The sequence below is a fragment of the Peromyscus maniculatus genome, chromosome 9 (assembly GCF_049852395.1).
Source record: "Peromyscus maniculatus bairdii isolate BWxNUB_F1_BW_parent chromosome 9, HU_Pman_BW_mat_3.1, whole genome shotgun sequence".
NCBI lineage: Eukaryota > Metazoa > Chordata > Mammalia > Rodentia > Cricetidae > Peromyscus > Peromyscus maniculatus.
The window spans coordinates 63,041,923-63,068,086 of NC_134860.1; the positions used below are offsets into that span (position 1 = coordinate 63,041,923).

The following is a 26,164-nucleotide window of genomic DNA, read 5'->3' on the forward strand; positions in this document are numbered from 1 at the left end:
TCATAGTACTCTCAAGATATTTCATTTTTCTACATCTGTCAACACTGAAATTGAGGGAACCTCTCTACAAGCCAATTGCTGAAGGAGGCATTAACCAACCATCAGGAGACACATGAAAACTGCATCTTTGGAAAATGATCTTCTGACAGAGCCCAGTCAGGGATGACTCTGCGGCCCAGGGTTGGTCTGCTCAGGGTACCCAGGCCATGCTAGCCTGCAGCTAGAGCTTAGTTTCTGCAGATGCTGCTCTCCTGAACCCTCCTGGCGAGAAATTCACTGAAACTACAAGTTAAAAAGAGACAGGGACGAGACTGACACCAAAACCCAAGCACTAACAAACTGTCCTGGGAAGAATTCCAAAATGCTGAAGACCAAGGGAATTAAATTACAGAACCCTCAAACACCACTCTAGAAACATGCTTTATAAGCCGATTCGTCTCTCCCATACTAATTCTCCCAGGAAGCAATAATCCACTTGTGTAAATGCATCTGTGTGTCAGACACGTCTCAAGCGCAGATCATACACACGTCAGGTTAAGGGCAGGGACACCAAGTTTAGAGCTTTGATTTAATTTGTGTTTGCCACAGCACTGTGGCTGCAATGCTATTTTCGCTCACGACAGCAGTTATTCTAAGAACCTATTTTTGGATACTTGAATTTTGGGGGAAGGAGACACTCACTCTCAAGCTTGTGTTCAGTGCTGCTTCCGTGGCTTCTGGGGAGAGAATTTTATATTAACTTCTTAAAGTTGTTATGTCAATTTCAAAGGTCAAAAGAACAAAAGCCATTTTCCTTATAATTCCAGGGCTCTATGTTTACTGGTGTGTTTTTTTCCCCCTCTCTCTATTACTTAAAGAAGAGGAATATGACAAAGACAACTCAAGAACAAAAGCATACTATAAGTATACTGGCCATAAGAACATCAAAACATGCAATAGAACTAACTCCAAATGCACACAGACACATTCACTTGTATCTTCTTGGACACAACGATACACAGTCATTCAATCACTGGACTAGAAAGAACAGCATGAGCCACTTTCTCATAGCTCCTAGCCCAGAGCTGTGACCAGCCACTGCATCCACTGGACACTGCCAGGCCTCTCACACTGATTCCGGAGTTTGGTCAAGGCTCCCCAAGCTGGTACTTTCTTCCCATTTCCCTAACTGTGGCCTGACTTAGAAGCTTCTTTTACCTTCCTCCCTTGAGAGGGAACAGGAATAGGAGCAATAGCTAGCTCTCATTCTCTGTATTCCAGCCACAGACCCTAATACTCCAGAGATATACTTGTTTCCAAAGCTAAAGGACACCAAGGCCAGATTCCTGACAGATGCATAGGAAGGGGTAAACTGGGGGCTGGCTGCAACCCTCCAGAATTCAAATCCAGCCCGCTCATGACCTTCTTCCACTGTGAGCTGTTTTGGATCTCTCTGCCAGACACTGCCTCACTACCAGGAAGCAGGTGACTGACTGGATGCGTGAAGGGGCGGGTTTCTGGAATGGAAATCCCAATTTGCGCTTCACGTTATCTGCAGATATAGGCCTTCCAAGTATACAACATGGTTAACATTTTCCATCTTGTGAATATATAAACCACTGAGGGAAGCCTAGCTTAGTGCTAATATATAGCAAAAGTTTAATAAGTAACTGATCTAAGATTATCTAATGATGTCATTCTAAATTCTCTATTAAAAGGGTCAAATCTTTAAGACAACAAATACCGTTCTAAATAGGAAACACGACAACTACACAAAGAGAATAAACCTGTGATTCCTCATGCTCCTGTGGCCCAACATCAATCATATTCTTAACATTTGTGCTGCATCTTTTCCCTATTAAAACCCTTAGATGTTCTTAGCCAAACGGAAGGCTGGGAGAGATGTTAATCCAGGGCATACGACTTGGGCTAACCAAGACCTACTTCATGTGCTAAGAGCACTGTATACACCCAGAAGAAAATGGTTTTCTTGTGAAAGAACAGGACTTGTATGCAAATAGCACTGTCTAGAGAGACACATGTAGCTCTGCTGTTCACTGGATTTACGGCCTTAGGAAGTCATCTAACCCCTGAGCCTCGGTTGCCTCGTTTGGAAAAGGAGGGCAATGGGATCAAATATGGATGTTAAATGGGGGTACTCCTAGTGGCATTTTCCTTTTTCATGTGCAGTTCTGTTGAAGTATGACTCACATGGGGAGCAATTTACATATCTGAAATGTGCTTTTAGTATATTCATAAAGTGATGTGCTGTTTCCTGGCCCCCAGACATGTATCTTCCCCAGTATGAGCAAATACCAAGTATGTTCTTTTTCTACAAATTTGATTATTCTGAATATTTCTATAAATAGAACCACATAATATTGCCCATGTGATAATCAATGTTTCTGGGAGTTAATATTGGAAAAGACGTGTACATAGGATAGAAAATGCTATAAGGTCAGCAAAGAAAAAAAAGCAACATTGATAACGTGTTAACATATAATGACCATCTACTATAAGTAAAATGCTCTGATAAGTACTGGGCAAAATACTTCACTAGGTGCCTTGGGTGTGGTAAGGCATAGGAAAACTGCCTCCACACAAGTCTCTGCATACGCACGTACGTGCCAGCAGGCCATAGTTTGTGGAATTCTTCTGTGAGTGCTTTACTTTTCTCAGTCAAATGTGAAGCAAGGTTACTATAAGATAAGGAGGTTGAGGAGTTTTCAGAGAGAAAACAAAGTGTAAAATAATTTTAAGAAAGAAGAAAGGGCAAGCCAGGAAGACAGCATGAGTGCCTGACAGAATTAAAGATTTGAGGTTCATGGTCATGAATTTAAAATGAGGTAAATCAGCAGGGTTTTTAGGGTTTTTTTTTTTTTTCTAGCTACATTTAGCTGCAAAACAAACAAACAAAACCCAAAAATGCAGTAACTGTGTAAGGTGAAAGATGTAACCAGACATCACCTGTAGTAAATAACTTCATGATGGCATTCCCATTTCCAATGTTTTCTGAGAGTCATCTCAGGTAACTTCAGACTTAATGCTGCAACAGGCTTATCCTGAAAACAAATGCTCTTGGCAATAATGGGGGGGGGGGATAGGGAGGGACGGGTGGGTGCAGCACTCTACTATTGCTTCATACTCGGCTCCATTAACTTCCACATCTCAACTTACCAAGGCCCTAAGTTCCCAACAATTCAATACAAGGGTTGGGCGAGGGACTGGGATTAAACCTTGTCTAATTCTGAAGTTTATCTTCCTTTATTCTGTCATTACATCTAAATCTTCATGTTATAAACATAAGAACTGGAGTCTAGGAATGCTGAATGATTTTTCCAAGGCCAGTCCATTTTCTAATGGTACAGATGCTGTCTCCTTGGTGAGTGCCCTGACCATCACCAAGCCAAGCTCCTTTTATGCTCTGGATGCTGTCATTCCCATGCTCAACTGACAGCTAGTTATATTGTGTCTTTCCTCAGATTCCTTTCTGATAGTTACACCTTCTATTCCTATCTTATCCCTTGTCTTCTTACTATCATTTAGGCCTTCATCACTCAGGCCCAGGTTATTCTAATAGCCTCCTATATCTGGCTTCCTAGGATTCACTCATAATATTAAAATGTCCAAAGCAGGCAAATTTGTACACAGATTAATGTTTACACAAAATTAAAAAGGAATGGGGGAAAAAGAGAATAGCTTCTGTTAGACCCCCAAGGTTCTAGGGATATAATAGAAGTAAATGTGGTGATAGTTGTGTGACTACAGATAAACATTCAATGCTATAAACACATGCCACACACAGAGACACACAACAGGAAATGGTAAAAATAAATCTAAAAAAAAGAGAGAAGAAGGAGGAGGAGAAGGGGGGGGAGGAGGAGGAGGAGGAGGAGGAGGAGAAGAAGAAGAAGAAGAGAAGAAGAAGAGGAGGAGGAGGAGGAGGAGGAGGAGGAGGAGGAGGAGGAGGAGGAGGAGGAGGAGGAGAAGAAGAAGAAGAAGAAGAAGAAGAAGAAGAAGAAGAAGAAGAAGAAGAAGAAGAAGAAGAAGAAGAAGAAGAAGGCGACCAGCATTCATCTATCTCTGCTTCCTGACTGCAGATTCGATGTGACCTGCCCCTTAAGGCTCCTGATGCTACCCCTCACCCACCAAGATGGACTGTACACTTGAACTGGAAGTTAGAATAAACCCATCTTTCCTTGGATTACTTCTGTTGGGTGTTTTATCACAACATGAAGAAAAATAACCAATATAGACCATGAGGAGGAAAGTTCATTTTGTTCATGGATCTTGGCAAGAAGTTATATGTCGTGTGGGGACAAAGATTCTTCCTGTCATTTCTTGAGAGACTTTTTGCAACAAATGCACTAGATTTTGGAAAATAGGTAGCATATCAAAATGATAAAGAACACAGACTCTGCAGCCGGGCTGTCTTAGTTTAATCCTGGCTAGGGCTCTCTTTTAGTTTCTGTTCCACCAGAAATTGACTCTGAGTCAAGACTATGACTGCAGCAATCTTAGAAATCACTGTTATACAGTGAGAAAGTAAGGAGAATAGAGATCAGAGAGATGGCTCAGTTGTTAAAAACACTGTCTGCTCTTACAGAGGACCCAGGTTCAGTTCCCAGCACCCACATGGCATCTCACAATCTCCTGTAATTCCAATTCCAGGGTTTCTGATGCCCTCTTCTAGCGTCCACACACATGGTACATATATATGCATATATGCAAAAAACACCCATATAGATAAAATATAAATAAGTCTTTTTTAAACATGAAAAAATAAAATATACACTTCCAACAAGTGAGCTCTCTCTCAATACAGTTATTTTTGTTTGTTTGTTTGTTTGTTTGTTTGTTTGTTTTAAGGGCATTTACACTTGTGTGTGGAGGTCATATGACAAACCCTGTGGAGGAGGCTCTCTCCTTCCACCTTTACGCAGGTCCCAGGGACTGAACTCAGGCTGCCAGGCTTGCACAGTACGTGCTTTACCTCTGAGCCATGTCGATGGTCTTTGGGGTTTTTATACTCATTCACCCAGACCACTACTGACAACATTCGGGCTCTTGTCGGCGTTCTGATACCATGTAACAGTGTTCCTTTGTATTTCTGTCAGCATATCTTTGACATAGTTTTCTGGAAACAGGACTGCTGTGGCAAACGTCAGTCCATTAGTAACTACCCAGACACTGCCTAGCACTGTTCCACAGAAGCTGCTCTACTTCGCATTTTCACAACGAAGGATGAGAATGCCATTTCTCTAGAGCAGAATCAAGAGAAAACTTGGCCAAACTTGATGATTTTTGCCAGGGTGACAGGTGAAGAGTGGTATCTCAATGGAGTTTTAATTTGAATCACTCTTGATACAAGGCTAGCATGTTTGCTGGGATGCAGTGGTTTACATCTGTAAATCAGCATCTGGAGACTGGTACCAGAGAACTACCATGTGTTGAAGGCTAGCCAGGGCTAAAGTGAGACTGTCTCAAGAAAACCCAAAACAAGTAATAATAACAGTAACTTAGGACTGTAGGATGTGCTTCAAAGGCTCTTGCATTATGTTTGTGCCACCCCCTTTAGTCCATCTTCCTGGAGAGCTGTCGGTCTTACCTCATTTAGGAACTCTTTACATACTAAGGGTACTAAAAGGTGCAAAGATTTTATTCTAATTTTCTTTACTACTTTGCTTAGTTTTACTAACAGTTCTTTCCATTTATACATATCCATTATTTCCTTTCTCTTCTGGATTATGAGGCTCAGTTAGAAAACATCTCTCCCATTTCCAGAATAGGAAGGGTACCCTGTTTTCTTCTTCTATGTATATGAATTCACTTCTCTAACTGATTTGAAATTTATCTGTCTGTATGGAGTGAGGAATGGAATAGTTTTTACTTTTATTCTATACTAATATATTTGAATAAGGCTTACTTGGCTGGGCTATGTATTTTTCCAGACATTCAGTCTATGCCAAAAAGCATGATACACTACTCTAAGGCCAGGGGAGTTCATGTTCCACTTTTGAGAATACAAAACTCCATTTTTGGAGGATGCAGATCATCTAGACAATTGCTACTCGGTGCTTTGAAAGGCTTTCACATTTCTGAGAACTCGGGCCTAAGCCACACCCTCTCTAGCTCTGCCAGGTTAGGACGAAATGAAGCCAGAGAAAACTAAGTCCTAGGGTGAAGATATTTATTAATTAAAATTAAGGTTAAAAATGTTAGAACCAAATAGGAACCTTACAAAAAGATAAAATGTTGTATATCTTTATGTCTAAAATTTGGCCAGTGTGGTTCTATGGATGGATGTTGCTGCCTTGGAAGAAAAATTCAGAAGTAAAGGGAAGCGTGGTCTCTGAGTCCCTGAGGTTTGATTCCTAAAACACATGAAGAATGTCATCTACTGTTTCCTCAATGTTTAATCCTTTCTCATATTGACTTTATGTAACAAATGTACTTTAATATCTTAATGAAAAATTTAACTGATTGTTATCATCAGTATAATTAGAACCCATATTAGGCACAAAATGTATCAAAATTTATCATGTTTCCCAGAGGAAAATATGAATGCTGTGAATAATTTAATCTAGGCATTATTTTCATTCCCATCAGCTATGTGGAAAATTTGAAACAAACTTTCAGAAAGAATCAAACTTTCCAGATGAGGGAAATGAAACAGACTGCAATCAGACCCCCAGAACGTGAGTCCCCCCCCTTTCACTTCCGTCAATCAGGAAGAAATGGGCTCATTATTAACACATGGCTCTACTCTTGACTACAGTCAGGAGTGAGAGAGAGTACTTGAGAGCAATGGATAACTGTTCCATGGCCACCTATTCACTTCTATGTCATTTGAACTCAACACTGTAAAGCATGTCCTCAGTCAGACAGTGATGTCAATGCACCGGGAAACAGCAGTGAAGCAGGTAAAAGACAGACGGCCAACATCCTGGACAGCACGTTGCTGGCTACTGACACTTTTAGTTTAGAGACAAGAAGATACACTTTTGGTCTCTGACTTCATCAGAGTCCGGTCAGGTTTCAGTAAGTACTTCTGAACCTGCATCAGGTGTTTTGTCCAGGATACCACACTAGTGGTCAGACTGGGTAATAATGACCCTGCTGCCTGTCAACCTCTCCACCAAATCAGAGTCCTACAGATATCACTTATGGAAGGTGTGTGTGTTGGAGGGGTACTTAAAGGACAGTTACAATATATGTATACTAAATACAGCAATGTGTTATAAGCATGTATTTACACCATGTCAGATGGGGAAAATGAAGCTGTCAAAAAGTACTAAAATCAGGTATGGATCAGGTTCTGTTAAATATATTTTTAAACCTTTGGAGATCCGTTCATTGAGATCATCCCCCTGTTGCAGAAAAGTGAGTCTCAGTTCCCTCCTTTACAGTTCAACACTGATGAAAATAAAGACTTCACAGAGTCTTTTCAAAACAATAGAAAAATACACATTTAAAAATATTAACTCTAAAAACTATTATGCTACGGATGACAAGATAAAATTGTATAAGTAAAATAGGCCGACAGATGCTAATCCCAGCTTTATTTCTTATTTCAACAACAGAGCAATCCTAATAGTCTGTAATATCTGCAGAGCTAAAATCTGGACCTCAGATTATTTGCTGGATATGAAACCTGTCTGGGAAGCATCTCACAGGAACAGGAGACATACCTTTCCATGACAGCTAGGCACTCCTTTCTCCAGGTAAATCTACTCCCTCGTCGGAGTCGGAAGGTTCCAGGTGTGGCAGAGACTGGGGGAGGTGTTTGTCTCCATTCAGGGTCCTCTATTGGAATAGGGGCAGGTCTCATACTTAACGTAGCCCCTGGAATAAACAAGACATTTTTTTAAAGCAAATTTCTTGCAATTAAAAAAATTAGTTTTACAAAGATACCATGAAAACAAGACAATGAGGTGTGAGTATAAGCTTTTTGTTCACTGAGACTTGAAGGCCAATATATTCAAATTTAATATTTTATTTTTAAAAACACGATCAAAGAGCTGTAGAGATTGCTTAATGATTAAGAGCATTGATTGTTCTTTCAGAGGACATGGGTTCAATTTCCAGCACCTAAATGGCAGCTAACAACCATCTTTAACTCCAGTTCCAGGGGATCCAGTGCCTCTTCTGGCCTCTGCAGGTACTGTACACACATGGTTCACAGACATACACACAAGCAAAAAAAATTTTAAAATGACCAAAAGAAAAACACAAATAGGTAAAAGCCTCTTCCTTCAAAAGCCTGTAAAGGTCATCCTAAGATCTTTCCATCAGCCCATGTTTCCATGAACTCCTTCAATGCATTTCACACAAAGCATGAGACCTATCCCTTCATAAGAATTCTGCACTGGACTTTCCCTGTTGAGCCTTTTTTGAAATCCCTACACTATGCCAGATGTGGTACACATCTGTAATCCTACCACCTGGAAGTCAGAGGCAGGAGGATCAGGAGTTAAGGCTAGTACCAGCTACATGAGACCCCCTTCTCAAAAAGAAAAATGTCGAATACAGTAGCAAAGAAAATAAGATGGCATTTCACAAGCCTTTTAGTGAGCAGGATCCAGTCTCTACAGGTCTATCACCTACTAATACCATATTCTTTCACCTCTGACTCTTAACGACTTCAATCTGAGAAGGTTCACTAATTTACACCAGCTTTTCTCAAATAGCTTCAGCCAGTTATAATTCACTAATTCTCGATTTATCACGTCATTTCCTGTGGCTTGTTCTGGACTTGACACCAGACTCAAACCAGAAGCCACACTGACTGCGGCTTCCACGGACTGAGCTCACAGATGTGCACAGAGCTTCCACGAAGGCTCTGCCTCCCCCTCCTCTTGTACTCCTTGCACTGCTAAGTTCATCTTTCCCAAACACAATTACAGTTATATCACTCTTCTGAGGAAAGCCTCCAAAAAGTTCCCTGACTGTAGCTTAATCCAAACCCTTTTTCTTTCTTTCTTTTGAGACAAGGAGTAAGGCAGCACAGAATTCCTGCCGCCACCTCTCAAATATATAGTATGGGCATGCTTCATCAAGCCCAGCTAATCAAAACTCCCAATACAGCCCTAGAAAGGAGGTTAGATTTTAAGGGGTTTATGTACATATGAATACATGTTAATTTCACACAATGAACACTTGTTTCTTCATGTTAGGAACTGTTTTCTGACATATTATCAAGCAACACATCCATGGATAATCTCTCTCTCTCTCTCTCTCTCTCTCTCTCTCTCTCTCTCTCTCTCTCTCTCTCACACACACACACACACACACACACACACCCTTTCTGAGACAGGGTCATTCTTTGTTGCTTAGGCTGGCCTTTAACTCCTGGCCTCACTAGTTTCTCCTGCCATAGCCTCCCAAGTAGCTGGAACCACAGGGACATAAAAGCGGCCCAGCTAAACTCCCTTCCTAATGGGAACATCTGTACTTGTATTTTCTTGGATGAAGACCAATGGTTTAAGCAATCCAGATTCTCCTTTTTAAACATAATTGTTTTTCTATCTCTCCTGTCTTAGTGAATCTCTTCTTCAAACTGAAAGCTAAAATGTCTGATTCATCTCATTATTAATTTCTCTATTTCCCCCCCCCCACATATTATGAAGCCAGTCCATATACAAATTTCATTAATTTTATATTCAAACAAATCCAGTATAATACTTTCTTTTTATATGCATTGCTGCTTTACAACAGGTCAGCATCATTTCTCACAACCATAACTGCCCTGGGCAGGTCTAAAGATGGACCTTCACAGTAAGCTCTGCCTCCTGGTCACTGTGTCTTAGATCTGGACAGGTCTAAGACATGAAGAAAGTCCAAGGCTAGATCACAGGGAGCCCTGTACCTTCAGTCTGTCTCCTGGGATGCTGGCTCAGCTGCCCTTCAAGAAGTAAGATCAACCCCACTCATTAGCCATGTGGAAAGTCTGCATAGAGTGAAAGATGTTCACGTGATCTCCAGGTGCTTCTGCAATTCTACCCGAGTGCCAGACAGTGGAGGGGAAAAACTATCTTGTACACTAAGCCACAATACACATCATGTGGATGCTTCTGTACCCAGCTGACAAAGAAAAATAAATACCCAGACATATAGTCCCAACACAGGCATGTTGGTACCCAGCCCCCAAGGGCTCCATGGGTCCTTCCTTGCCTCCTGGGAGCTGTGCCTTTGTGTGGTGCTTTCCCATTCTCTACTCAGGACTAGACTGTGTGAGCAACAGCACGTGGCAGTGAGAGCATGTCTCGTCCAGAACTAAGACACTAGGACACCTCTCCTTCTCAGATCACTTGCTCAAGGGAGGAGGTGCTAGGTGAGACTGGATGATGGGGCTCTTGAGGAACTGTTGTCTCTGGCCATGAGGCAGTAAGGAACAGGGACAGCCAACATCCATGTGAGTGGCCTTGCAAGTGGACCATCCAGTTCTAGTGACTGCAGGCCTCGCTGATAGCTTGACTAAAAGCTCATGAGGACGCTGCTCCTGGATTCCTGGTCTATAGAAACAGAAAATACATTTTTGGTGTGCTAAGCTAAAAAAAAATATATAGCATGGTTTGTATCACAGTAGATAATTAATACAAGTCATCACAACCATCTCCAGCTGTTATTTCATCATATCCTCCAAACAGTAAACATATAACTTATTAAAATGCACCAATTTGGCAGAAAAAAATACCTTTAAGATTAAAATGCCTTACTAATAGTAAAAATGAGCACTTTTCTTGTTTATTGACTATTATCTATCTTTTGTTAGTTTATGGTCCTTTTCCTATTGAACTATAGATTTTAACTGAGTGGAGATGCAACATCAATTACTAGTCTTATAGCTGTAATTATTCTTTCATTTGTCATCTGCTATATCTTTATTTATGGTATATTTTTATCTTAATTTACATATAGTTAAGTTTGTAAGCTTTTTCCAAGCAGCCAATGAGTGTGAATCTTTTGTATGAAGGCCAGTAGTTTTGAATCTCTTCACTATCACCAGTGAGTGTGGATCTTTTATATTATGGCCAATAGGTTTGAGAAAAGGGCTTGGAGAACTCAGCGGCTAAATGCTGGCAGCTAAGTGCTCTGGCTGCTCTTCCAGAGGACCCAGTTTTAATTCCAAGCCCCAGCTGATGACTCACAACTGTCTGTAACTTCAGTTCCAGGAGATCTGATGGCCTCTTCTGGCCTCTGTGGACACCAGGCTTGTAAATGGTGCACAGACATACATGCAGGCAAAACACTCGTACACATAAATAAATAGTTTTTGTTTAAGTTCATCAGAATAACGTGGGCCTGGTTGAAAATCTCCTATTTTTTCACAAAGCAAGCAAGGATTACAGCATGGCAAGAATTTAGGGTAAGACTCTACCTAATTAAAATTATACAAATTTTGTTCCAGAAAGAAAATGTCCAAAACAGCCGAGCTAACTAACATCACAGCTGGTCAGATGAAGGCAGAAATAGACAGATAAGGCCATGGGTTTTCTTTCTTTTTTCTTTCTTCTTTTTTTTTTTTTTTTAAGATTTATTTATTTATTATGTATACAGAAGAGGGTGCCAGATCTCATTACAGATGGTTGTGAGCCACCATGTGGTTGCTGGGAATTGAACTCATGACCTCTGGAAGGGCAACCAGTGCCCTTAACCTCTGAGCTATCTCTCCAGCCCCCGACCATGGGTGTTCTTACCCCAGGTCTGATCTGGTGAAGGGATGAAGAGTTTCAGAGTAGAGGGGAAGAGAGAGAAGAGAACAACAAATCAGTGAGCTCCAACATGCTGCTAGAACTGTGGCATGATCTTGTAGGTAGGCAATGTGGTCCAGCATGCATATTAACAGAGAGCAGAATCCTAAGAGGCTGAAGGAAGTGGACAGGCAATGTACAACGGGAGTGCTCTCTTGTTGTTGGGATTTACTGTTAATAGTATCAATATTAAAAATATTATGCATTGTCTAGACTTACTGTGAAAAAGGAATTTTGATTAAAAGAAAGAAAAAAGAGGGAGGAAAATGGGGATAAAACTGAGAGAAGGAAGTAGTGACCTGGTGACTTTGAAAGAAATCAAGACTATTTATATACAGAAGGCTAAAGTTGGGCAATTTTAAATCTGTAAATACTCTTAATTTTAAAAATAAATATCACATAATTGAGGGTTTTTTTTTTGTTGTTGTTGCTTTTTTTTTTTTTTTTTTTGGTCCATTTCTTTTTCAATGTAGCAGTCATCCAAAACAGCACAAGAAGCCAGGGAGGCATTGTAGCTAGCTACCTGTAACCCAGCCTCGGAATGTGGAGTTGGGGGTCCCCAGAGCAAGCCAGGTAGCAAGACTATCTATATGTGTGAGCTCAGGGTTTGGCTGAGAGACCTTGCCTCAATGAGTAAGGTGGAAGAGAGAGATTGAGGATGATTCTTGACATCAGCCTCGAACCCTCAGGTGCACATATACCCACATATATGTGTACCACCACCCCAAGCACACACTCGCACACTCCCACACACGGTAAAAGGAAAAAACAAGAAAATGGCACACAAAGCATTCTGGAATGAATACAGATTTCCTGTAGAAAGCACAGTCTCCTTTGTTTTGTTTCAGAGAGACAGGGAGCAGTGAATTATACAAGAATAGGATCAAAATTACTGACTTGGACAGAACAATGCAAAGAAACCAGAATGCGGGAATAGTGAGGACAAGCCTTAAAACTTCCCTGCAGCGATACAGGAGTTCTGGGCTGCAGAAAGGCCCAGGGACTCCCTTATGAGTGACTTACTTCTTTATAGTAACACTTTTTCCACATTATACCTTAGTTCACATTAAAACAAAATTTTGTACTCTTATTTGGCAAACCTCAACCCAAGAGGAAAAAAAACTTTCATAATTTACTATTAGATTTTAAGTTTTCAGTGAGTGTTCTATAGATAGGATTATCTTGTGTACCGGGTTAGAACTGGGTGAGCCCCTATTAATCAGCTAGTAGAAGAAGGCCATTAGTACTCTATGCACAGAAATGGGAAATGGCTCTCCCAAGTCTTTCTCATCCTCTCCCATGTCACCCCACACTTCCCAGAGCTCTGGCATGCTACATGCAAAGGATGGGTGTTTTCTTCTGATCTGACATTGACTTCATGTACACTATACACAAGCCTCCCACCAGACTGTGTTTAATGGGACGTCTGCAGGATCAGGATCTGGAACCTGCAGGTGCCCACAAACCCTGCCTGCCATAGTAACGGCTGAGTCAGAAAAGAGAAAAGACTGTGGATCTTGATCTGATTAATAAAGGGATTTCTTACAGCAAACATGCTAGATTTAGCACTCTGTTCTTTAGGAAAACAAGCATGTCCTTGTAAACGTTGTCAGAAGAAACAAGCTCTAGTGCACGTGATTAGTTCCCATCAACTTGTTTTATTGAGAAGTCTTAGCAGGCTTTGGGATGTGCTAGGAAATTCTATTTATCAGAGAATTACATTGTGTCTATCGATACTGGATTATCAGTCAAAATAACCCCATTTTTTTTCCTTGACGAGTTCACGTAAAGAGAACCTTGTAAAAGGAGACTTCATTAAAAAATCCGAATGGGCAGGGCTAAAAGGAAAACTTCACTTGAGGAACGCAACCAGAAGTCCGCTAAGGCCTCAAGGGTAAGCAAAGAATCTACAAATACAACCGCTTGTTTGCCAGATATTTCTGTATCAGAGAACAGAAAAGCCAGCTTTTCATTTTGTATTTTGCCTTCATTGTGTATTTCTTCTCAGAATGTATGTGGAAACATGATGCTATTTACATTTTTTCCTGATATCCTGTCTGCTGGGCAGAGGAAAGGGTGTGGTATCCTAATAAACCTACCCATGGCTTATTTTCTACAAACTGCTTCAGATAAGCTGCGAACCACATCTCAGGAACGGAGTTCTTCTCTTGTTATCGCGATGTGAACAAACTGATTGTCTCATCTTTTTCTCCCTCCCTCCTTCACACATTTATGCATTTTCCAAACAGACTACATGGTCTAAAATTTTCAGAAGGCCACAGTTTAATGGTGAAATGCCTGCCTAGCATGCACAAGGCCCTGGGTTCAATGCCAAGCACTGCAAAACAAACAGAGACCCAGAGGTGATATAATTATGTCTTTCTACTGCTTCCCTTATTACCAGTGTCCCTCTTCAGAGCTGTTCTTATCAGTTCTTAAGCGAGAATTCTGACAACTTCCATACTTACAGAATTCTAAACTGCCTATGTGTGTGTGTGCATATTCTTTGAATACAAGTAGTAATGTAGTATATATTGTCTCGTATATATTGTATTTTTAACTTCTGAATGCTGTTTCACTGTATGCAAATATAATTCATACAAAACACATTAAAAATAACTATATAGTTCTACAATATTCTCTCTCTCTCTCTCTCTCTCTCTCTCTCTCTCTCTCTCTCTCTCTCTCTCTCTCTTTTTCAAGACAGGGTTTCTCTGTGTAGTTTTGGTGCCTGTCCTGGATCTCGCTCTGTAGACCAGGCTGGCTTTGAACTCACAGAGATCCGCCTGGCTCTGCTTCTGGAGTGCTGGGATTAAAGGCATGTGCCACCACTGCCCAGCCTACAATATTCTCTCATAGAGAATTTAACCAGTTCTCAATCAGGTGATTCTAGTGACTTGCAAAGAAAGTGAGTCATTCCAAGCAACTCTTTAACAGGCAGATAGAAGAGAAACTAGTCTTAGGTGCAACACTGTATTCAAAGATAACAGCAGCTCTGAAGAACCCACAGAAGAAGAAATCATCCTTTAGGCAAAAATCAAAGGTTATTTTAAAGTCAGCAAAGATATATCTAGGAAGGATCCTATGCTACATTACCTCTTACATTAAAGGTGAAAAGACAAAGAGAAACTTAAATTCTGATGAATAATATTCAACCATTGCAACCATAACAAAACTACCATTTGACGTTTAGCAACTTAACTTTTTTTTTTTAAGCTACTTGTACATTATGACTACATAATGGGGCTTTAAACAAAAAGAGTTCCTAAAAAGGAGGCAGTGACCCAACATCAGTGAAAAGCCCACATATGTACATAGAAGCACTCATTCTTCAAATGAGATAATGCCTGTGCAGAGGGTTGCTCCCTGTGAGTGTTAGTCTTTCCCCATGCCTCCCATTTGGGTGCCCTCTATTCCAACTTGCTTCAATGTCTCAGTGCTGGGTGGGCCTAGGTCAGGTTCCAAGATACAGTTAAATGGGAATTAAGATTAAAAACAAAAAAGAAATCATTCCAAGGTTGTAAGCTGGACTCTCACAATAGGAGTTGGAAGTGAACAGAACCACCAGCTCAGCCTAATAACATTGCTGCAGCTCTCCTTCCTTTTCTAGTGAAGTAATTATGTCAACAGCTTCCACCCTGCCCCAAGCTGGAGTGCAGCCTAAATCCCCAGTGTGGGAATTCAGCCTTAAGAACCACGATCAGTCTCTATGCCAGCTCTGTCCTAGGTACCAAATCCTGGGAATCAACACAGTTCTCCTCACAGTTCAACTCCTGCTATCATCCTATGCTGCTCTATAATGCACACCACACACCAAGTGTCCTTCCTTCTCCACCCACCTCACATTGTTGTCAATCACTGGCTTTTCTGTGACTCAACTTCGGGAGATTGCTTAGCATCAGGTCTGACAGGCTGCTTCAAGAATATCTTAGACTAGTGTTGGCCTCATATGGAAGCACCAGCCACATGTGACAACTAGACCCTTGAAATGCAGTCGTTTGGAAATTGTGTTGTAAGTATAAAACACATACTGATTTCTAAAGAATCTGGACAAGAAATAAGCAGGGAGTGGGATGTTTCATTTTCAAACTGGAAATTAAACACTGAAGTGACATGTGCCAACATACATCATTACTCTGAATTTTCACTGTTTCTTTCTGAAATATGGCTGCTAGAAAATGTGAAACTACATGTCATTTGCATTTCAGCTCCCCTTTGAAAGGTGCTGCCTTGCAATATGTAACAGTAATAAATACAGAGGTAGTTTTTCAAAAGATTTGCTTATCCTTCTAGATATTACCAGAAAATATGAAAGCACGAAATTTTTGTGCACAAAAATTCAAGCTGATAAATGTTGAAAGAAGGACGGATGAGATTATCTAATTTTTATAAATGTCACCGGAAGCACTGACTGAGCAAGGATCTTCAAGAAATGCTGAGACCACCAAGCACAGAACAGAGTACTCACCCCACAGCAAAAGTAGCAACACAGACGACTTAAAAAATGCAAAGCACAGATCTAGCTCCACCTTAACAACACCATCAAATATAGCACATGCATAGTGTTGCCACTTGACAATGCCTCATGACATGTGGCAACATGAAATTCATATTATTCACAGTATTTTCACCTAATGCTTTATTGAGAAAAATATCACAGCAAAATCATACTTGTACTACTCAATATTCCCCTATGCTACCACACATTTCCCTATCAATCTATTTTATTTTTTGTTGCATCTCAATGTAAATTGATGTCATTACAACAGGGAACCCCTAAAAAAACAAATCTATGCACTGTTCTTGACAAAAACATTCAACCTGGATTTAACAGAGCCCTTAATTTGGGCTCTCACTGTATAAGGCAATACAGAAGATAAGGACTAAGGCCTTTAAGAGTAAAATTGAACAATTTGGAAATATCTACAATGTGGTACATTCTGTAAAATAACAAAGTAAAAAGTTTGGGCAATTTAAGAGTCTAGGGAAGCATTCTAATTTGCTGACCTAAAAATGATACTGCTTATTAAAAGAGAGAGGGAGAAAACAGATAGTGAGCTATACAAGACACTCTTATAACAGAGAGATATGATAAAGGACTAGGTAACTGTGGAAGTATTCATTTTCTTAGTGACAATAATGGAGATCGTGGTTTTGTAGGAAACTACCCTCATTATTAGGACATGACACACAAGTAAATCTTAAAAATTATTAGCAAACATAGCAAAATGTTCATAATTTTTGTATCCAATAAGGTAACCATAAGTACCTAGATACCTTGTTGGTCTTTTTAAATGTTTGTATATCTATAACACTTCAAAAGAGAAAATGAGGGAGAACAGATTCTAGAAATTCTTTGTATAGATTGATATTTTCTGTTTTGCTTTGTTGAAAAAAACCAACAAAACTTCCCTTACACACCCCCTCAAAGGCACTTCCACGCAGCACTCTGTATCTGCAGCTCAGGGCTAGCACTGTTGTGGGCCACACCTCACCTGGCATGCCTGAAGGCTTTCTCTGCAGTGGTACGGCAGAAGGTATCTCAATGGTAACGATATTCCTGAGGCGGGGCTCATTACCACGACCTGTGTAATGTACAGACCGAGACAGCCATTCCCATGACATCGTATTTTTCTTCATCTATTACTTGTTCAAGGTATCTTAGAAGACATGTTGTCTATTCTTGGCAACTCCAAACACCAAGACTTTCATGGTCTTTTCCCTTAAGATTTCATCTTATTTTCCAATCTAGTGCTGCTGCTGGGAGTTATGTGAACAGCTTCACCTTAAAACTCCAAAATCAATTTATTACCCAGACCACAAATATTAAAAACACAAAACCATTAGGAAAGGTCACTGGAATGGTACAGAATGAACTCAATAAAAATACTAAATACACACCAATTAACATAATGTTTTTCCAAAAATTGAAAAAAAGGTAAATTTTATTTGTGCACAGTTGAAAAGAGAGCCAGCCACTGATATCATGACCATCCTTCCAAACTGAGCCTAGGAAAATCACCTGATCTGAAAGTCAAGAGGTGATTGAGAGGAAAAGGTGAACCAGCCCAGGAAACAGAACCCTAAACATAATTACAACCTGGGCTTAGGTTTTATAGTTGCCAGCTTGCATAAAGGAAGACATCAAAGCATGAGATAGTTTCTCTGAACAAATTAACAAATGGAGTCAATGCAATAATTATGCTTTTCATTTAGGCACAATAAATAAAAAGAAGTACTCACCAGGGTTTGTCTTCTCAAGTTGATACCATCGGTAAAATGCTCTTTTCTTCTGCTCACTCAGGTCTGATCCCTGCTGCAACAGCCAATGAGAGATGCGGCTCTGGCTGATCCCTACAGGGAGAGAAAACAGTTCTTGGTGGGGCACTGAAATCATAGTCAAGTCAATGAGGGCTCTGGTGGTTTCAGTCACACAGTGCTGACTCTACATGACTGTGTGAGGAAGCTGCAACCTGAGAAAATTCCTTAACACTAGCCTGACCACCATGACTAGGACATATGCAGCAATTACCTAAGAGAAGTCAAAACAATTTATCAACGAAGACCTTATAGTGGCTTCGAGAATTCATCTTCAAACTGAGTCCATAAATATGAGATATCAAGAAGATGCCCAAGTAACATCACTTGTCAGAGCTACATGCTACATCTGGTTAAGAACAAGATGCTCTAACGGATACTGTGAGAGAGAAAGATCTAGTCAGCAAGTTTTATTTCTCAATATTGGCACTAACACAAAGATTTAGGGGCTAGGAGAGGAAAGGTCATTTGACACACTGTCTTCAATAAGCTCTCTGGCTACTTGCTAATTCATTTCAGCATCTTAGACCCATCTCCGTTAGAAGCAAGAGTTGGCAGACCTGTGGACTTAGGTTACAGCGTGACCCCCAAGAAAGATCAGTGGCTAAAACCAGTTTCCAGACATGACTTCCCTTCCAAACAGAACAGACTACACAACAGTAGTGTTATGCTCTTGCTAGGAGCTTCTTGTTAGCAATTACTTAGAGATGTGGACGATTTACACATATGAAAGTCAAAAGAATGTTTCAAAACTTTCAAGAATCACACACTTATTCTGGTCATTATATTCTTAAAAACCCAATATGCAAGTGGCAAAAGCAAAGAAATCAGGGGGAAAAGAAAAAAGAAAAAACAAAAAGAGATTTCCAAAAGATCATCTGGCTATGACAAGCAGTGGTTCTCAACCTGTGGATCATGATCCTAATATGCTGCTTATCAGATATTTACATTATGATTCATAACAGTAGCAAAATTCCAGTTATGAAGTAGCAATGGAATTTAAGGTTGGGGTCACCACAACACGAGGAACTGTATTAAAGGGTCACAGCATTAGGAAGGTTGAGAACTACTGCTCCAAAGGGTTAACATACTCACTGTGGCAATGGGACACAACCAAACACCACTGTGCCAACAGCTGTTTAAAGCTTTGGTGCTCAACAGGAGGCAGGCTACCATGACATTATCAAATGTTAACTAAAAGCAAGGCCTCGGGGTTTTTTAGACACTCAGCAACTCCTATTAGAAGACACCATTGAGAACATGGGAGGAGAAGCTAAAAGGTAGACTATGAAGGAAAGTTCTCTGACTAAAAAGTTTTACTTTTCTTCTTGTGTGTGTGTGTGTGTGTGTGTGTGTGTGTGTGTGTGTGTGTGTGTGTGTCTCCAGAGCACAAGGTCAGAGGACAACTTGTGGGAGCCGGTTCTTCTCTAGACTCTCTTTTTGAAGTTGAAGGTCCATGAGACGCGGGTGCTAGCAGCTAGTGCTGAGTGCTTGCTAGAAAAAAAGAACGCTGATTATTATGCATAATTAAATTAGCTGTGTTTGGCAATATCTTCATCAAAATCTAGTTTCAGGCATCATGGTATCTTTTTTTATACTAGAAGAAAATGGCTGGGCAGTGGTGGTGTCCGACTTTAATCCCAGCACTTGGGAGGCAGAGGCAGGCAGATCTCTGAGTTTGAGGCCAGCCTGGTCTACCAGGTGAGTTCCAGAACAGCCAGGGCTATACAGAGAAACCCTGTTTCCATGAAATCAAAATCCATTTTCTTGCCAACCAAATAAAATTATGGATTTCCAGATGTTACCACATCGGTTAAAAAAAAAAAAAAAAAAAAAAAAACAGGGAAGTTAAAAAAATATTGTTAGTTAGAAAAAGGATGTATGAGATCTGTTAGCTTGCTCCAACATTAAATCTTCCTCACATTAGAACACACACACACTGAACCATAGAACCCACAAGGTAGGAGTGCTAGCTGGCCATGCTGTGGCAGAGGGCAAAAGCCCATCCAAAGGATATCAAGTTACAGTCTATTTATTTTCATGACAAAACACTGCCATGCACTTAATGTTTTTTTAAAAGCTACAAAAAACCCAAAACTAATCTAACAACAATAAACCGTTAATACTTAGTGTTAGCATGACCATGGGTTTCATCTATGGCAGCTATTTTCAGAAACAAATCGACAGTATCCATGAAAGGTGAACTCTGGATATACAGCCCACAGGAATGAGTACTTATCTAGCACTAATCTACTCAAAAGACATGCACCAGAAGCCTCATAAATGTGCATTTATACAGAGCAGTCCCTGGCTCAAAAGCCGAATGCATCAGCTACAAAATGCATACACTATGATATCTGTGTCTTCTACTTCAGACTGCCATAGCAACAGGAAGAGGATAAACTACTAGTATATGTACCCACTGGATAGACTTCACAGAAAGAAACAATGCTGTTTCCAAACAGCAGATACCAAAAAGCATACACTATACTATCTATAGGGATGCAAATCAATATACTGGTACCCATGTAGGAAAAAAAAAGGTTGAGGATAAAGGTTTGTTTATGCAGTGGCCAGTGTCACCCTTTACTGATGTGGAAGGTGGGTGTCTCTACTTTATAAAAGTCAAGTTATCACATACTGTACATAAAATTTTAAAAGAGCCCTACAAGTTTTTAAAACTTAAAAGGTAGATAGAATATACATTAATATGTAAATATAACCTTGATATAAATCAGAAAGTATATACTTTTATGAATATATAATCATATATGGTCTATATTACATTTATATTTATATAATCAAAAGCTTACAGGCATACACTATAAATCTAAAATTGTGAACTTTTCCTATATTTCCACCTCTAAAGCTTCCTTGATCTTTCTATAAATGCTGTAATTTCTGGATTCTGACACTGACTATCATAGTTTCTGTTGATTCTTTTAGAAATGCTGGAATTAAAGTGAATAAAGACTCATAAAAAGAAGGTCACTTCTGCCTCTTGTCTGCAATTCATGTGATCAACTTAAAAACATGTCGTCACATTTTCTCTCTGTGCAATTATGAATTCAATAAAACCAAGAGAGGAGCAAGTGATACAGGCTGTCCTCCTGACTCACCTCAGATTCAGACAATAATGCTGAATATAATCCAGTAAAGCAAGCCACTTTCCAAAGTGGGTATTGTAAAACAGACAGATAAACAGCGAAGGTCACACTTGGACAGTTTTTCTCAAGGGTCCTTGACCCACCTTCCAGGTTGGTTTAAATGCCCTGGGGGACTTGGCATTCAGGTCCCAGGAGCTGTTCTTTACTGCTTGTCAGCTCTGCCACTTCCCCTGGGAGAAAAATTCCCTGACACTCCCCTCCCTGCTGTGGAAGAAAATCTCTATAAACGTTTCAGCTCTTCAAACCCTCCTCTTTTCTACCTCTGGTAGGGCACAAGCAAAGACAAATTTACATATAATTTACATACAATGACCAAAACAACTCCTGAAAGTAAGCCCCTTGAATCCAAAGGAAGTGGAAACAGTCTTGACACTCCATTCACACCACCTTCCAAACTTCAGCTTTATGGGCTGCTACCAGACCCTGCTCCCTTCCACTAGAGGGCTCTCAACCATAACCCAGTCCCCTAAATCTAAGAGCTGGACTCTACCTTTCCATGTTTTGTGTCCTGCCATAATTTATGGAATATGACACTACTGACCATTCACATCATCATCATCATCATCATCCTCCTTGGAATGAGGGATGCAACTCCTCCAGAGCATCTTTTTGGCTCCAGGTGCTATGTTAGCTCCCTACACATTAGTGGCCCCTGGGATTCCTTGTTGAAGCTTCTTCCTTTGATCATCATAGTTATCAACAATAATGATTTAAAAAGTAAAAGTAAGAGACTCTCAGGGCACAGCCTGTTTTTGAAAACCACTGGCTAGGCAGCCTCAATGAGAATTTCTCATAGATGGACACAGTAGCCTAATTCATTATCCACACCCTCATCTGCTTGTCTTCCTAGATGAGCTAGCTCGGTTTTACCCACTCTCTCCCCTAACTCTTATATTTTTGCCAAATTTCCTCCTTCGAGTCATCATTCCTGCATTTTGGAATCTAAGCCTCTTTTACCTGGACAACTGCAACAACTCTCATGACAAGAATAAGCCCCTCAAAACCATAAAATATAAAATCCTCATGAATGTTCCTCTTAAATTAGACCACTGCACATCCCTCAGCATTTTCTACTGCAGAACTGCTACCGCCTCTCTAATTCACTTTCATAATGCATTCAGAGACGTTTAAATAGATTTTGTTATATTTGAGTCAGAGTCTCGTTAGATAGCCCAGGCTGGCCTAGAAGTTACTATGTGTCTCAAGCCTGTCTTGAACAATAATCTTCTGTGGTTATATACTGTGTACCCCAATAAAGCTTACTCGGGGATAAGAGGACAGAGCCAGTCACTAAATTAGACATAGAGGTCAGGCAGTGGTGGCACACACCTTTAATCTTATCACTCGGGAGGTAGGTCTGGATCTCTGTGAGTTCAAGGCCACACTGTGCTACATGAAAGAAACAGAACCAGGCAGTGGTGACACACGCCTTTAATCCCAAGAAGTAGCATGGCAGGACACAGAAAGGTATATAAGGCGTGAGGAAACAGGAACTCCCTTTCTTGAGGCTGATGATTTCGTAGAGGCAAGCTAGTGGCTGGCAGTTCTGCTTCTCTGATCTTTCAGCTTTCACCCCAATATCTGGCTCTGGGGTTTTTTTTTTATTATAAGACCTTTTAAGATTCGTGTTACAATCTTCCTACTTAGCTCTATTGAGTGATAGATTATAATAAATCTGTGTCAGCTGGGTGGCAGTGTTGCATGCCTTTAATCCCAGCACTAAGGAGGCAGAGCCAGGCGGATCTCTGTGAGTTCGAGGCCAGCCTGTTCTACAGAGCGAGATCCAAGACAGACACCAAAACTACACAGAGAAACCTTGTCTCAAAAAAAAAAAAAAAAAAAAAAAAGTATGCGTCACTACCAAGCTCATGATTCAATTTCTAAGCTAAAACACGATTCTCTATAAAAATTCAAGTGTACTGAACACACATAGAAAAACACTTCTTTTAAAAAAAAAAACCAAACCAAACAAAAAACACTTCTTTCCCCACCACTTTCTTATTTTCTACTTTAGAATCATCCTTGTTTATTTGGTATGAATGAATGCATAAGACTTTCTCAATACATGTAACACATAAACTCATGCATATATATAGTATTAAAGAGCATACATTTAGGTTTCTACACATATTAAGGGACTTACCTTTGTCCCATGTCTTAGAATTTTCTCCATCTTCTACATTATATATCTAACTCTCCCTTAACCCAGGTGACAGCAACCTCATGAGCCCTCTCGCTATGTTTTGTAAGGACTTCTTTCTGTTGTATTATGCTTTGCTATGTTTCGTTGTTTGGTTTTTGATTGACTGGAGGCAGTGTCTCACTCTGTAGCCTGAGTTGGCTTTGAACACTTAATCTTTCTACCTCAGCCTGAGTGCTGGGATTAGGGCACGAGTCGCCATGATCTGCTTCAGGGTCCCTTTTTATTGACAGTTTTTTGTTTTTGTTTTTGTTTTGTTTTTGAAAAATAAAAGTATTTAATTTAGCTCTGGTTTGAGGGTAGTGGGTTTCTTTTTTGTGCATTTGGTTTTGGTCTTGTTTCGGGGTGGTGTAGTGCAGGCCGGCCTGGAATTCAATTGCCTGACAGTTTTTTAAGACTTATTTATTTCTATTGTGTGTGTGTGAATGCTGTGCACCCACATGTGTGCCTGGTGCCCATGGAGGCTACCAGAGGGTGTCAGATTCAGTTTTTAAGCTAAGGCTTAAACAACCTGGCTAAGCTGCTGCTGTATTTCTGACCTATATTGCTGTCTGGGATACTAAAGGCTTATGTTTCAAGATGCTAATAAATTCTGGGATAAAGGTTTATGCAGCAATAGATGACTAAGACACACACTTTGGCTCTGTGACCTTCGCCTTCACTGTGACCTTCACACCCATCTTCTGATCTTTTCTCAGCATATTCACTCTGTCCTGACCCAGACTTCCCACTGTTGCTTACTCAGGTCTAGGTTTAAATGTATTGAGAGTTTCTCACCTCCCAGTTTTCCAATTATAAAGCCCTGTATGTCTGTTGTAAACTGAGGTATATTCTACAAAGAGCAAATTCCTATGCATACAATGAGTTTTGAAAAATGTGTATGGTGTGATCATGGTGTGACTCAAAATACAGATTTCTTCTTGTCTCTTCTTGGTTCTGTTTTCCGCTCATTATATAAATTTCACATTTTCAGCTTAACTCTTGGTGGCTACGAGCTCACCTTGAGTTCTTACTAGTACAAGTTGATTGGCACCGTATTAGCCAGGCCTTATCTACTTGAGTGTCTGTGCCCCAGTTTCATACTTGGGAGGACAATGTTACAGGGATAAAATTGGGGTCACCGTTCCTTCAGGATCTGTTCGAGTAAAGTCAGTGGAAATAGTACAGCAAGAATCTCTACCAGTGGAATCTCTTTCCTCCGTGAAAGGAAAGAAAGCAAACAGCTTCCATAAATGCACTAACAAATGTTCTCAAAGTCACCCTTTGCAGAGCTGTACAATTATCAAAGGCATACAGTGCAGGCTTGGTTCTTAGCACCTATAAGGCAGCTCATAATCATCTGTAACTCCAGGTCCAAAGGACCCAACACCCTCTGGTAGCCTCCATGGGCACCAGGCACACATGTGGGTGCACAGCATTCACACACACAATAGAAATAAGTAAGTCTTAAAAAACAACCACAGCAACACAACAAACACTCAATAAAAAGGGACCCTGAAGCTGGTCATGGTGACTCATGCCCTAATCCCAGCACTCAGGAGCCTGAGGCAGAAAGATTGCCAAGTGTTCAAAGCCAATTCAGGCTACAGAGTGAGACACCAATCAATCAGATCAATCAAAAACCAAACAACAACACAACACAACAAAACACAATTCAACAACAGAAAAAAGTGTCCATAGAGAAACTGAGATGGTGGACATCTTTCACAAACATTTATACCAACTGTTTTAAATATATGCACAGAACTAAAGGGAACAGTCAAAACAACTACAGAAAAGGAGGAGAAAAATGTCTTATCCTACAAAAACTATCAACAGAGACAGTAACTATATGGAAGAACTGGACAGAAAATCTGGAGTTCAGAAGCATAAATGAAATGAAAAGCTCCCTGGCAGGGTTCCACAGCCGACAGACAGGAAGTAGCAGAGGCAGTCATCACTGTGCGGCAAAGGTCACCTGAGATGACACACTATGGGAACTGGACACAGGAAGGAGCACCATGAGCAAAGCTTCACAGACACGAGAAATATCACCACACACACCAATCACGCACGAGACTCTTAGGATACACAAGAGTGAACAGAGAACACTGAGAAAATAATGACTAAAATCACTGAAAATTGGATGAAAAACCTTAACATTTTAAAGGTGCCCAGTGATCTTCAAGCATGCTAACCCAAAAACCCACACCTACAACCATTACAAATCTCTCAAACCCCAAAACAGGGCTGGTGAGATGTCTTAGCACATAAAGGTACCGCCATCCAAGTCTGGCATCCTGAGTTCAATCCATAGGATCCACATGCTGGAAGGAGAGAACCAATTCCCACAAGTTGCCTTCTGATCCCCACCGAGGAGCCATGGCACACCTGTGCCTCCACCCATGAACACAAAATTAACAAAACTATAATAAAAATTTTTTAAATCAAAGATAAAAAGATGGAAGCAAAAGAAACATTACGTACAAAGCATGCTCACTAGGGCTAGAAGTGGGCTTCTCAGAGAAGCCATGGGAAGGAAACTTAGGATATTGCTTGAGGGACAAAAGTAATGCCACAGTGCTTTCCCAAAACGGATCTATAAAGGACTGACTAGGGTATAATGAAAGGACATTAGACAGGAGCTTGGATGCACTGAAGACAGAAAAGGTAAAGGTGGTATGGGATGCATCTAAAAATGTCCCCAGCAGATGGCCTTTGAGAGGTGAGGTACACACTGGAAGGGTTTATGCCCCCAGTCCTGTGGT

The 26,164-nt window shown here is 40.4% G+C and overlaps 1 protein-coding gene across 48 annotated transcripts in view; it reads right to left on the reverse strand.

Moving 5' to 3' along the window:
* Positions 1–26,164, reverse strand: part of Hmbox1 (homeobox containing 1) — a 158,388-nt gene that overhangs the window by 50,889 nt on the left and 81,335 nt on the right. For 25 of the 48 annotated variants that reach the window (XR_013042490.1, XM_076545217.1, XM_076545216.1 and 22 more), the window contains 2 exons: positions 17,976–18,086; positions 7,671–7,824 (listed from right to left, as the gene is read on the reverse strand). Coding sequence is in view for 44 of the 48 variants with exons in the window: in XM_076545217.1 (XP_076401332.1) it covers positions 7,671–7,824; positions 17,976–18,086 (265 nt within the window). In the remaining 4 variants the exon portion in view is untranslated. Of the gene's footprint in view, positions 1–7,670; positions 7,825–17,227; positions 17,318–17,975; positions 18,087–26,164 lie in introns of all 48 variants that reach the window. The other 23 variants (XR_013042489.1, XR_013042488.1, XR_013042487.1 and 20 more) reach the window with 1 other exon arrangement.